Source organism: Epithele typhae (genome assembly GCF_022376455.1).
Source record: "Epithele typhae strain CBS 203.58 chromosome Unknown BXZ73scaffold_116, whole genome shotgun sequence".
In the NCBI taxonomy this organism is placed as follows: Eukaryota; Fungi; Basidiomycota; class Agaricomycetes; order Polyporales; family Epitheliaceae; genus Epithele; species Epithele typhae.
This window is the reverse complement of record NW_025954307.1, coordinates 48,643-61,850: the sequence shown is the minus strand read 5'-3', so window position 1 is coordinate 61,850 and position 13,208 is coordinate 48,643. Positions and strand designations below refer to the sequence as shown.

The window sequence follows — 13,208 nt, the reverse complement described above, 5'->3', positions numbered from 1 at the left end:
AACCCTAGCGCCCCAGCGCCCACCACCAGTCACCACCAGCCACCACCACATCAGCCACCAAGATCACGCCATCGGCTACCCGTCTCTGGCTCCAATAAGTAGCTCTCCCGTTGATCGACTCCAACTTCTCTGTCCTGCGGTCTGTTGACCTAGGCTACTGCGGCCGGCACTTTCGTCAAAGCTGAGCGGTGTCTCCGTCGGTAGGGACGCAGCGCCCGCACCGCCAATCGCGTGCCAGCGCTTACCTCGGCATCGGAGGCGAGATTTGCAGTATGTTCAGCACATTCCAATGTTCATTCCCGTTACGATGAAATGGTCATCTTCAAAGGGCAACTCCGCCAGAATTACGATGCGGTGCATGCGGCATATACATGAAAGTCAATGAATAAAGTCAACGTCGAGTCGATCCTTGGTTCCGTGTGCGACACGACCGAGTAGTATCCTGTGTACAAGCGGTTTATACCAAGGATGCTCGTCTGAACACAAGCCCACATCCAAGGTACTAATGTTTGAAACGGACCAAACGCGCGCGCGCATACTAGACTAGTGCGGCTTCATACGTCACCGATTCGATCCCAACCTTCTGATTGTGTAAGCGCAACTCGTCCCCAGCCTTCCTGCTCAACGTCTTCCGCCTCGTCTTGCCTTCTGCTCCTGACCACCCCCGGCGACCGCCACCTCACTCGCCCGCAGGCGCACCCTGCCATGGATCATGTCGTGCTCGCCCTCGCTCCTGAGAGAGAGCTTGTCCGCCGTTGGGCCCCTGAGGTCCGTCAGCACTGGCTTCAGACCTTTCGACGTCCACTGATGCATGCCCCCCAGCTCGTCGCGCTCTCCTACCTCATCTCTTGGCTCGGCGCGTACACCAGCACGCAGATCATGATCCACGCAAAGTACACCCGGAGCCCTGTCCTTCGCTGGACGTGGACGTTCTTCGCGAGCGCCGCGTTTGGGTTTTGTGCCATTTGGTCGATGCACTTTGGTGAGTTCTCCAGTTCACAATATGCGCCTCAGAGCTTGCTGTATTGCGAACTGTGGCTGGGTGCTGCATCCATACGTCTGTTCAAGACGCGTGTACTCATCTGTTCCTTCACAGTCGGTATGCTCGCCTGCAGGCTTGACGTCAAGGTCAACTTCAACATGCCCCTAACCATACTTTCTGCTTTCGTCGCCGTCGTCTTCACCTTTACCGCGCTGGCATGCCCATACGCAACGGAGTCGATTGAGCACTCGACCGCCGTCCTCTGCGTTTCGCGACTCTGGCAAGCGGTAGTCGACCGTTTTTCCTTCCGCCGCCCCCAGGAAGGTTACGCTCCTCTGAGCTGTGAAGACCGTCAGCTCATCCTGCCCGTTGTCGCTGATCTTGAAGATAGGCCCTCGACTCCCGGTAACGCACCGCATACAACCAGGGCTACCCCTCCTGACGGTAGAAGGCCGCCTCTCGTGCAGTCCCGATCATCGACGGATTCGTCCGTCGACAGCTGTTCAACTTCGGGCTCTGAGGACTCCAGCTCGATCTCGCCGACGCCTGGTGCGACCACGTGTTCGTCGACTGAGTCGTGGAACGGACCACTACGCCATGGGTTGAGTCGGGAGGCCCATTTGAGGATCAGGGCGAATGCGAACGAACGCCCCGTCCCGTACTTCGGGTTCCAATACTGGTCCAGCAAGTACTGGACCTCCGTCAGCACCTTCCTGTATCTGCGCGCTGCCGTCTGGGCGGCTGCGATCGTGTTCATGCACTACTGCGGTACGTCCACGCGCGCCCTCGTTCATCGCATACGCTCATCCATGCTCGCCAGGTTTGTGGGCGATGGAGATCCCTGAGGGGCGGGTCGAGTGGAACTGGGCACTCGTGGCACCCGCGTACGCGGTCGCGTGTGTCCTGTGCTTCGTCGCCTGCCTCGCGATGAACCACATCGAGTCGGAATTTGGGCAGCAGATCGTCTTCAGCACCATCGCGTCGATAGGCTGCAGCTCCGTGCACTACATCAGTGAGCGCCCTGCCTTCACCGTACCCCGTCACTCACACCGTTTTCGCAGGCGTTGCGACCGCGACGTTCTACACGCGCGCCGCTCCCGTGACGGATCCGGGGTATCCGGCGTCCATCCCCGTCGCGATCATGGCGGTCGTCGGTTTTTTCTCTGTGGTTTCGAGTGTGCTTCTTGCGCACGTGGCGATCACTGCCCGGAACCGCATGGCGGAGGTGATCCTCACGAAGCGGCGCCTGTGGCAAATCATGGCCGAAAAGGACGCCGCGGAGCAGGCGGTGGAGCTCAAGCAACAGTTCATCTCCATCGCAAGCCACGAGGTGTGTTCCTGTAGCTCCTGGGTGTGCGCAAGTTTCTGACTATATGCAGATCAGGACGCCCCTGCACACGGTGATCGGGTACTGCGAGCTGCTGGTGCGGGCGGAGTTGACGGAGGAGCAGTCGATGTACGTCACGAGCATTCAGCAGGCGTGTCATGCGATCAACGTGATCGCTGGGAACGTTCTCGGTATGAGTTCGCATGTTTCCTGTTCCATACAACCGCTGAAGCATCGTCCCGTAGATTTCAGCAAGGTTCGTCTCAGCACACTTACCCGCGGTGTGCGCTCACTTTGATGACGTCACAGCTCGACCGCAACAACGCGGAGCTCTCCGCACATCCCGTGCTCGTGGACGTCCGCAAGATGCTAGAAGACATCGCGAAGGTTACGGAGGTTCGTGGAACCCAGCTTGGTTCGCCACAAGTAGACGTGATGGTCTCGGTCGCGACCAACGTACCAGCCTCGGTCTACCTGGACGAGACGTATGCGTTCCGTATACTCATGAACGTCAGTCATGTTACGCCGTCGCTCTCGGTGCCTCTCTCTAACCCTGCTGGACAGTTGATTTCGAACGCTCAAAAGTTCTGCGAGGAAGGCTACATCTGCCTGTCTGCGACCATGTCCGGACCCACACAATTGCAGATCAGCGTCTCTGACACGGGCTGCGGGATCCCGAGGGCGTTCCGGGGCGCGCTCTTCGAGCCCTTCCGCCAGGCGGACACCTCGCACACCCGGCCGCGGCAAGGCGCCGGCCTCGGCCTCAGCATCGTCAAGCACCTCGTGCAACGCATGGGCGGCACCGTCTCCGTCGAATCCACTGAGGGCGAGGGGTCGACGTTCACCGTCGAGCTGCCCGTGATGCTGCACTCGCGTCCCCCGTCGCGGGCGCCGTCTCCCGCGTACCCGCCCGCGCCGGATGCTTCAAGCGGGCCCGTCGCGCGTCGAAAGAAACTCGTGCGCGTCGTCCACCGCGACGTGCGCACGCAGAAGCAATACCTCCGCCTGTGGGCGGGGGCCGGCCATGCTGCATGCGCGGGCGCAGCGTCCGCGACCCTGGCCGATCTCGCGTACGGCGTCGACGCCGTCTGGACGGACGCGGAGACCCTGGCGGGCTCCCCTGCGCTGCGCGCGCTCATGCGCGGCTCGTCACCGTCCGCGGGTAGCCCCGGCTCGAGCGAGGAAAAGGAGGCGGCGCACGTGGCGGTATTTGTCGTGCATTCGAACGCGCACGACCTCACGCCGCTCGGGGACGACCTCGAGCACGGGGCGGCGGTCGTGCTGGTGAAGCGTCCGGTGGTGATGCACGCCGTCGCGGAGTGGGTGGACTCGCCGGAGGGGCGGATGGGGACGCACGTGCGGCAGACGAGGGTGCGCTTTGCGCTCCCGGCCACGGGCGCGAGCGACACCGACGGCGACACCGACGCGGAGACGGATGACGATACGGATGCGGAGTGGGAGGATCTGTTGTTGTCGGCGCCGGTGCCGATGCCGCCCCCGGCGATGAGGGAGAAGGCGCTGTCGAGGATCGCCCTCCCAGGAGGGAAGATGCGTGCGGGGAACGGGGCGTTGAAGGCGAAGACGGCAGGGGCGGTGGAGGTCATCCCGCTGTCGCCTCCCAGCGTGCACCCGTTCACAGTGCTGTTGGTCGAGGACAATCCCGTGCGTACCTCTTCTTGACTTCACGCTGGCACTGCGTCTGACCGCCGATTAGGTCAATCAACGATTAGGACAGCGACTTCTCGAGAAGTTGGGCTACGTCGTTTCTACCGCGAACGACGGGCAGCAGGCCCTCAACGCGGTGCGGACGAACGAATTCGGGTGTTGTCTGATGGACTGTCAGATGCCTGGTGAGCAGTCCCCTCCACCTCGCGCTCAGACATGCGTCTAATGACGACCCACACAGTCCTCGACGGCTTCGACGCCACGACGAAAATCAGAGAACTGGAGCGCACTGGCGCGCTCTCAGGCCGATTGCCGATCATCGCGCTCACTGCGAACGTGTCGCCAGAGAGCGAGGCGCAGTGCAGGGCGGTCGGCATGGACTACTTCCTGCCAAAGCCGCTGAAAATGAACGGTACGCGCCCACTCTGAACGGCTCATCTGTATATATCGCGCGGCTCACGACCCTTCACCTCCAGATCTCGACGCCATTGTTCGGCGCCTGCGACGGGCCCTCCCCGTCGTCGTCTCGTGATTCTTTGACCCTTTGTATTATACCCCCCACGGACGCCAGTGTCCCCGCCTCGCTATCGCTATTGCATACACGCTCCTCTCGTAGCTGTCTTATCTTCGCTCAGATGTACTTGTACGCATGTCACCCCCGCACCGAGATACCCCTGCTCTGTTCGCATTGGTTCGGAAGATGTAGCTTACCGTGTTACTCCGCGTACGCACGGACTCGCTGGCTCTGTCATGACTGTATCATAGATTGTTCTCCTCAGGTAGTGTTGGGTTGTCAGGTGATTATAATGGGATACTCGACGCTCCTTGTCAAACGTTTCGTGGGTAGAGGAGCCTGCGAGCCCGTTTGACATGCACCGCAACAATATCGGACTTTGCGAACCGTACGTAGGGTTCGCCGCGGGAGCCGTGGCTGCTGCCGAGATTGAGTAGATAGATGCCTGTGGGAATCTTGCTCCTCAATCGGACGATCTCGATCACATTATAAATGCTTGCTGCTCCGACTTGCTCTCCCTCTCTCTCCCTCTCTCTCTGCGACGAGCCATGTCCGGACGCCGCCTCTTGTGTGCATATATGCGCCCGGAAAGCACGCTTATGTCGCCTTCGAACTATAGGGGTGGGACACGAAGGCGAGCGACGGTCGCTTATCGGGTGAGCATGAAGTCTTCTGGCCAGCTCCGGGCCTGCGGTTTCGCACACGCGTTGACGCGGACGACCCTGACACTAGGGACAGTGAACTGACGGGGGACGCCCCCCGCGCCTCTCGCGCCTTCCTGCCACCCAGCCATCCCTCCCCCGCCCGGCCCTCTGGCGAACTCTGCTGCCGTGATGGACGACGTTCCCGCCCCCGAGAGGGAGCTCGTGCGGCACTGGGCCCCCGAGGTGCGTCACGTTCGGCGGCACGCACACCACTTTCGAGTCTGACACTGCACGCACGCCGGCGCGCGCCTCCTGCCAGCTCGTCGCGCTCTCCTACCTCGTCTCGTGGCTCGGCGCGTACACCAGCACGCAAATCATGATCCACGCAAAGTACACCCGGCGCCCCGTTCTCCGCTGGACGTGGACGGCCTTCGCGAGCGTCGCGTTTGGGTTCTGTGCCATTTGGTCGATGCACTTTGGTGAGCCTTTGAGTTTCTCTATTCTGAGCGGGGCGTGGGGTGCACGTGGACGGGCTTGGGCGTCGAGTGCAGGGTCAGGGAGTGGGGGGTGGCGTGTGTCTCGTCGCACTTGCCCTCGTCATCCGGAGGGCGTTCAAGCCACGCACGGCGCGATCATGACGCTACAGCGTGCTCAGGCTCGACGGGCATATATGCTGACTGTTTGTTCGCAGTCAGCATGCTCGCGTGCAGGCTCGACGTCAACGTCACCTTCAACATCCCCTGGACCATCTTCTCCGCCTTCATCGCCGTCATCTTCACCTTTGCCGCGCTCTCGAGCCCATATGCGAGCGAGGCGATCGAGAACTCGGTCCCCATCGTCTGGATCTCTCGCATCAACCATCGCTTCTGTCTGCGCCTGGCCCGCGTCTTCGCCTTCGGCCGCACTCACGAGCACGAGCACGGCTATGCACCTTTGGACACCGATGACCGCACCCAGCCCGTTCTGCCCGTGGTCGCTGACAGCCCGTTCGCGGACGAGAACGACGAGGAGCACACCAGCTCTGGTAGCAGTGAAGACCACGACGAGGACCTGGAGGCTCTGCGAGGAACCGCGAACGACGCGCCCATCCCTCGACATCACCCGGGGACTCAGCAACACACGAACGGTTCGTCGGCCCCAGCACCGCATCCGTTGACGCCTCCACGCCGGCTCTCGACTACGTCACCTCATCATGACAAGGGCGTATCGACATCTACCACAGCGACGTCCACGCTTCATCCTGATTCGCGCCGGGAGTCAATAGATTCATCGCCCGACAGCACCTCGACTTCGAATTCTGACGGCTCCATCTCGATGTCGTTCACGCACGATGCGACGCTTACGAGCACCACCACGTCGTCTTCGTCTGTAAACTCATGGAACGAGCCGCTGCGGCACGTGCTGAGTCGGGAGGCACGGCTGAGGATCAGGGCGAGAGCGAAGGAGCGACCCATCCCCCACTTCGGCTTCCGGTACTGGTGCAGCAAGTACTGGAACTCGGTTAATCCTTTCCTGTTCATTCGGGCCGCGGTCTGGGCAGCCGCGATCGTGTTCATGCACTACAGCGGTATGTCTCTGCGCTCCCCTGCAGGTTGCATGCGCTGAATCATGACCGCCAGGCATGTGGGCGATGGAGATCCCCGAGGGGCGGATCGAGTGGTCCGGGCCGCTCGTCGCGCTGTCGTACGCGGTCGCGGTCGTCGTGTGTTTCGTGGGCTGCCTCGCGATGTCCCATATGGAGTCGCACTTTGGACAGCAAATCGTCTTCAGCACCATCGCCTCCGCGGGGTGTTCGTCGATGCACTACACCGGTGGGCCCGACTTTCAACTATTTGCGTGTCTTTAGCGCTCATTCTGGCGCCACAGGCATGGCGGCTGCGACGTTCTATACCCGCGCCGCTCCCGTTCCAGACCCGGGCTACCCGGCGTTCCTGCCGGTGGTCATCGTGGGTGTCGCGGTGACTGTAAGCGTAATGTCGAGCGCGCTGCTCGCGCACGCGGCGCTGACTGCGCGGAACCGGATGGCGGAGATGATCCTGACGAAGCGGCGCTGTGGCGGATCATGGCGGAGAAGGAGGCGGCGGAGCAGGCGATCGAGCTCAAGCAGCAGTTCATCTCGGTGGCGAGTCACGAGGTGCGTGCCTCGGCTCTTTGGGAACAGTTCGTTGACACGGTGCAGATCCGGACGCCGTTGCATACCGTGAACGGATACTGCGAGCTGCTGGTGCGGACGGAGTTGACGGAGGAGCAGTCGCTCTACGTCACAAGCATTCAGCAGGCGTGCCATGCAATCAACGTGATCGCAGGAAATGTCCTAGGTACGCTTTTGACTACGTGAGACTTCATAGTTCCTCATCCGCTGTGTTGTAGACTTCAGTAAAGTACGCCTTGGGACTGTGTCGTTGTCTTACTGATGACGTCATAGCTCGACCGCAACAACTCGGAGCTTCCGCTCGGCCGTGCTCATGGAGGTGCGCAAGATGCTCGAAGACGTGGCCAAGATCACAGAAGCTCGGGGGATCCAGCCCGGCTCGCCTAAGGTAGACGTGATCGTGTCAACGGCGACAACGTGCCGTCGTCTGTCTACCTTGACGAGACATATGCCATGCGCGTGCTCATGAACGTCAGTATCAATGTCTCTCCCAGTACTGCGCTGCTGATCATCCGGTGCAGCTGCTCTCGAACGCTCAGAAGTTCTGCGATCAAGGCTACATCTGCCTGTCGGCCACGATGTCGGCCCCTTGCAGCTTCAGATTCGCGTCTCCGACACCGGCTGCGGGATCCCGAAATCGTTCCGGAGCGCGCTCTTCGAACCCTTCCGTCAAGCCAACACCTCGCTTACTCGACACACCAGGGAACGGGCCTCGGTCTCAGCATCGTCAAGCACCTCGTGCAGCGCATGGGCGGCACCGTCGACGTCGACTCCACCGAGGGTGAGGGCACAACGTTCACCGTCGAACTGCCCGTGATGCTGCACTCGCGCTCACCATCGCCCACGTCCTCCCGCACGCACCCACACAAGGAGCCAGAGCGGCAGCCGAGCGTCCCCGTTGTGCACCGTCGGAGACGCGTGCGCGTGGTGTACCGTGACACGCGCACACAGAAGCAGTACCTCCGCTTGTGGGCGGCCGCAGGTCACACCGCGTGTGCAGGCGCACCGTCGGCGTCCGCATCGGAGCTCGCGGCGGGCGTCGACGTGATCTGGACAGACACTGAGACCGCGGTGGGCTCGCCTGGTCTGCGCGCGCTGATGCGGGTGAAGGAGCAGGAGCAGGCGCACGGCACGGCACGTGTGGCGGTTTTCGTCGTGCACTCGGACGCGCACGATCTCGCGCCGCTCGACGACGACTTCGAGGACGGCGCGGCGGTCGTGCTGGTAAAGCGGCCGGTGGTGATGCACACCGTCGCGGAGTGGGTGGAGGCGCCGGAGGGGCGGATGGGGGCGCATGTGCGGCAGACGAAGGTCCGCTTCGCGCTCCCGGCCGCGAGTGACACCGACGGCGATAGCGACGGGGAGACGGATGAGGAGGGGAAGGACGGGTTGCTGCCCCCTCCTGCCCCGGCGCTGCGGGAGAAGGCTCCCTCGAAGGTGGTCCTCCCGGGGGGCGCGAGCGCAAACGGCCAGGGGGTGCTGAAGGCGACTGGGGAAGTAGAGGTGATCCCGTTGTCGCCTGTTCAAGCTGCCCCGGTGTCAGCTCGACCATTGGTGCTGTTGGTTGAGGACAATCAGGTATGTGACTTTGCCGCTGGGAGAGCATATCTAACTAGCGTGCAGATCAATCAACGATTAGGACAGCGACTGCTGGAGAAGCTAGGCTATGCCGTCGCGACCGCAAACGACGGACAGCAAGCACTCGACGCGGTCCGTCAGACTGAGTTCGTGTGCTGCCTGATGGACTGCCAGATGCCTGGTGAGTCCCTCTTCCGCCTCACGCTAGTCCATGCTTCTTACCGCACGGCGTATAGTACTCGATGGGTTTGGAGCGACGCGGAAAATCCGCGAGCTCGAGGCCAGAGGGACGATGTCCGGTCGATTACCAATCATTGCGCTCACTGCGAACGTGACGCACGAGAGCGAAGACGAGTGCAAGGCGGCAGGCATGGACCACTTCCTGCCCAAGCCACTCAAAATGAACGGTGCGCATCCCCATTCTGGGTCTCACTGGAACCCGACCGACCCTCCGCCAGATTTAGATGATAACATCCGACGACTTCGACGGACAGTTTCGTCGCCGTCGCCGTGATCACCTTTGATGTACTGTAACCCCGCGGAAGCCACTTTGTACCTGCTTTCTCGACCTGCTATCACACACGCATGGACCCCGCTCTGTTATCTTGCTCGGATGTACTCACCCTCACCCTGAGATACCGTTGTTACGTCCCAGTCGCCTTACATAATGTACATTCTACTCATTCTACTATCGATGTTTATTGACAGTAAAGATATATAGTGCTCGGAATCCGGATGCTCTCGCAATGCATCCTTCTCGCCAGTGTATCATAGATGCTGATTTTTTGAGCGTATAGGACTTCATTGTAACTGGAGGGGTAGCTCCTATTGTTTAGTCTGAGTCAAATCTGGGAACTTGAGTGGCTCAATTGAATATATAACAACCGACGACTTCCGGGTCACGGGGTGATGAAACGCGATCAGTCACGAGTGTGACGTTACGCGACTTGCCACCCATGTGTGACTCACAAGCAGCGGCGCGTCTCTCAGCCCGCGACCCCTGCTCTGACCACTTTCAAGGCCTTTGTGCCCGCGTCCCTCCCTCCCTTCGCCGTCTCGCTCACATGATTTCCCATATGATGCCTCCCGCTCCTTCGAGCCAGGATCTTAACCCTCGGCCACACAAGCGACAGCGCATACAGCCACACTACTCGTCCTCCCCCGACCCCCTCTCAATGTCCGACCTCTCCAGCTTGCCTTCCAGCTTCAAGTCTACACCCGACTCGCAACCCCAGTCACAACCGAAGAAAGGCCCGAAGCTGAAACCCATCCCCACGTCCATCATGCTCGTTAGCCTCCCGTCAATCCTGGCGCACCCTCCCAACCACAAGCACTACATCCACTCGCTGGTCCTCTCTCTCACTGCTTTGCGCAAATGCTTGTCTCTCCCGTCAATATCTCCGCAGATCGAAGTACGCGCGTGGGCCGGCATCGCAGAGATAGGGATGAGGGTCATTAGCGGGGGCTTCAGCCAGAGCGAGGAGCATCCGTGGGCGAAGGACATTGAATTCGAGGTGCGTGAACATCATCTGTGCGCTCCGTCTGGACACTAATAGGATGAAATAAAGGTCGAGAAGGCTTTAAGCAAAGGGGTGAGCGGTTCATTTGCGACCATCCACCGTATTCTTACGTCTGTTCATCGTCCGCTAGACGATGGTTGCCCAGAAGGTATATCCTAACCATTTTCCCATTCTTGCCGCTTATGAGCCCCGCACTCCAACAGCACCCGTCTCTTCGCGCATATAGTCACCAACTCTCTCTTCTCCAAGTGCAGTTGTCCCAGTGGCAGCAGAAGATCAAGTTTGCACGCAACCAGATTCGCACCCTCATCGCGTCCTTCTTGCCCAACGACCCGCCCCACGCCGTGTACTCTGCACACTCAGTCTCATCAGCCTATTGACGGCCCCAATCCCTCCGAAATTCCCTCCACCAGTGCTCCTCACACTCGAAAACAAAGTCCTCGAAGTTAAAGTCCTCGAAGAAACGCCCTCCCAACCTCCCCTACCACAACCTCCCAGCGCACCCCCTCTCTCCTCCCAGCCAGCGCGCAAGATGTCTACGCCGCGCTCGACGCCATCCAAACCGTCGAAGACCTTGCGACGGCGCAACGGCACAACCAAGTCGCGATCCTCGCTCGCGTCCTCCGCACCCGCACGCTCGTCGCCGCCGGCCTGTGGGCGGACGTCCGTGACGCCATCGTGCGCGCCGAGGAAGCTCTCGGGCTCTCGTACGAGCCCGCGACGACCCCCAGGCGGCAACCGCTCCAGCCGTCGCAGTCACAGACCCAGGGGAGCGCGAACGCGAACGGGGGCGAGGGCACGATGCCCGCCCAGCACCAGCAGCAGACGCCCCCACCGCAGGAGCAGACGTTCATCACGTTCGAGGACCCGATGGAGCGGCGATGGCGGTGCACCTACTCGTGCTGTCGGTCGTGTTCTTCACGCAAGTCGGGGAGGCAGCGGAGGCCGCGCCGCGGCTGTCGCACCTGCATGCGTTGATGGACTCGGAGGTGCTGGAGAAGTTCCCGGAGGGATGGGTCGAGGTGCGTCTGCGTCGTTGTCCTTTTGCGGGAGCGGATGACTGAGTGTATGCGCTTCGTAGCTGCACTTCTCGTCCAGTCCTTCCCTCTTCGTTCAAGTCACGCATCCCAGAGTTCTCTTTCTCTTGACATTCCTTGTTAGTAGCGTTTCGAAGAGGGACGCTTGCGGACGCAAGCCGAAGCGGAAACTGTTCGCAGCGGAGGGACTTGCAAGTTGGGAGACGGAGGTGCTGCGCGATATTTCTTGTGAGTCTCTGGAAGCGCGTCAAACCCTTGAAATTGATTCCATCGTCCCGCAGTCTCCCTTTGGTCCGATGGTGGAGATATGCAGGAAGTAGAGGAGCGTCTCGCAAGGATAAAAGCTGACCTGCTGTGCGAACTTATCGCGGTAAGTGGATGACTTCTACGTCTTGTGCGCGTCTCCTGATGGTCGCTCCAGGTTTCCATCATGAGGAGCGAGTTCGACACCGCGGAAGAGGTTGGTCTTCGCCTTTTTGCGTCAGCCTATGGAGCCGGTCGCTGATCATTGCGTACGCCAGACATTGAACGTGCTCATAGCGCACGCCCGCACGGCGAACGTCTTCCATCTGTTCTCGTCGCGCATCGCGCTGCATCACGCCCATCTTGCACACGCCCTCGCACGACCAGCCCGCGCTCTCCGCTGCTACCGGACCGCCGCCCATCACGCAGATCCGAAGAGTGACGTCTACATCACTGCGCGTGCCGCACAGCTCGCTCTGCGCATCGGGATGGAACGTCGACGAGCCGCAATGGGCGATGGATGGCTGGACGGCCTCTCGAAGGTCGACGACGAATGGCCACACGACTACGAGGACGAGGACGGGCTCGAGCGGGAGGGCGCGGAGGTCATCAAGATGTGTCGCAAGGGGGGCGGAGCGCTGGAGGCCATCGCGCAGATTATCGAGGCGTGCCTCACCTCAGAGCATCTCAAAGCGAAGTACGTTCTGCGTATATGCTAGTTCGGGGGACGGCGGTGGCTGACTTTTGAGACGCAGGCAACACCTCAAGCGCGCGATGGAGCTCGCGTCGAAGGCGCAGGACAACCACATGCGCGCGCTCGTTCTCTCGCTGATCACGGCGCACTATCTGAACACGTTCGGGGACCACGCACGGTCGATGCTTGAGACCTGCGACCAGCTTGCAGCGGGCCTGGGCGCACCCTCGGTCAAGGGCGAGAACAACGGCAAACCTGCGCTCGGGAACGCACCGCTTCGCCTCTGGGTTGGCGAGCGGTTCCTGGGTGAGTGCACCTTCCAACATTGAGCGATGACGACGGGTCTGACATCCTCGTCTGCTATGCATAGAGCTGTACAAGCGCTTCGGCAAGGAGTCTCGTGTGCAGAAGCAGGCGTCGTTCAACGCGCAGCTCGAGAAGGCGGTATCGGACATCGCGCTGCGAGTACTGGCGGCGGCGGGATGATGATCCTAGCTTTTCGCGATCTCCACGTTGTTCTTGTGTCGTCGCTTTGCCTCACGCTGTCGTCGCACTCATCGTATATTGGAATGGCCATCTCTTGGACTTTGGACGCCGAATCATTGTACAGGCTCGACGTGGAGGTGTGTGAGCGCGGGACTCCTGCCGTGTCCGTTGCTAGATCTGGGTGAAGCGTGAGATACAGAACCTGCGCCCAGAATCCGAGAAATAGGGCGTCCACGCCTCGAAGATCGTCCGGGCACACCTCGAGATCTAGACAGTGAAGTGATCAATGCATCAAAGATTAGAGGGACACGCAACAAGGCGTCTACGAGCAACACGAGCAAATTGGGGGTGCACGCCGCTTGCCAT

At 60.8% G+C, this 13,208-nt stretch overlaps 3 protein-coding genes across 3 annotated transcripts; all 3 read left to right on the top strand.

Annotated features, from left to right (window-relative positions):
• Positions 1–705: 705 nt before the first annotated feature.
• Positions 706–4,506, top strand: BXZ73DRAFT_107595 (histidine kinase; the record flags this gene model as incomplete). The annotated part of the gene is made up of 12 exons (XM_048016961.1): positions 706–768; positions 823–982; positions 1,097–1,750; positions 1,803–1,994; positions 2,044–2,312; positions 2,362–2,500; positions 2,555–2,565; positions 2,619–2,819; positions 2,874–3,971; positions 4,024–4,159; positions 4,216–4,386; positions 4,451–4,506. 12 exons carry the CDS (start codon positions 706–708, stop codon positions 4,504–4,506), a joined length of 3,150 nt encoding a protein of 1,049 aa, XP_047871708.1.
• An 815-nt stretch (positions 4,507–5,321) lies between these two features.
• Positions 5,322–9,376, top strand: BXZ73DRAFT_82448 (uncharacterized protein; the record flags this gene model as incomplete). Its single annotated transcript, XM_048023714.1, has 12 exons — positions 5,322–5,375; positions 5,452–5,611; positions 5,824–6,699; positions 6,752–6,943; positions 6,999–7,078; positions 7,102–7,266; positions 7,294–7,450; positions 7,510–7,513; positions 7,558–7,672; positions 7,987–8,862; positions 8,908–9,043; positions 9,099–9,376. 12 exons carry the CDS (start codon positions 5,322–5,324, stop codon positions 9,374–9,376), a joined length of 3,093 nt encoding a protein of 1,030 aa, XP_047871707.1.
• Positions 9,377–9,941: 565 nt separating this feature from the next.
• On the top strand, positions 9,942–12,842 carry BXZ73DRAFT_93243 (uncharacterized protein; the record flags this gene model as incomplete). The annotated part of the gene is made up of 11 exons (XM_048026617.1): positions 9,942–10,376; positions 10,431–10,454; positions 10,586–10,728; positions 10,844–11,286; positions 11,310–11,404; positions 11,464–11,647; positions 11,701–11,789; positions 11,841–11,879; positions 11,941–12,359; positions 12,418–12,662; positions 12,727–12,842. The coding sequence occupies 11 exons, from the start codon at positions 9,942–9,944 to the stop codon at positions 12,840–12,842; spliced, it is 2,232 nt and encodes a 743-aa protein (XP_047871706.1).
• Positions 12,843–13,208: the final 366 nt, after the last annotated feature.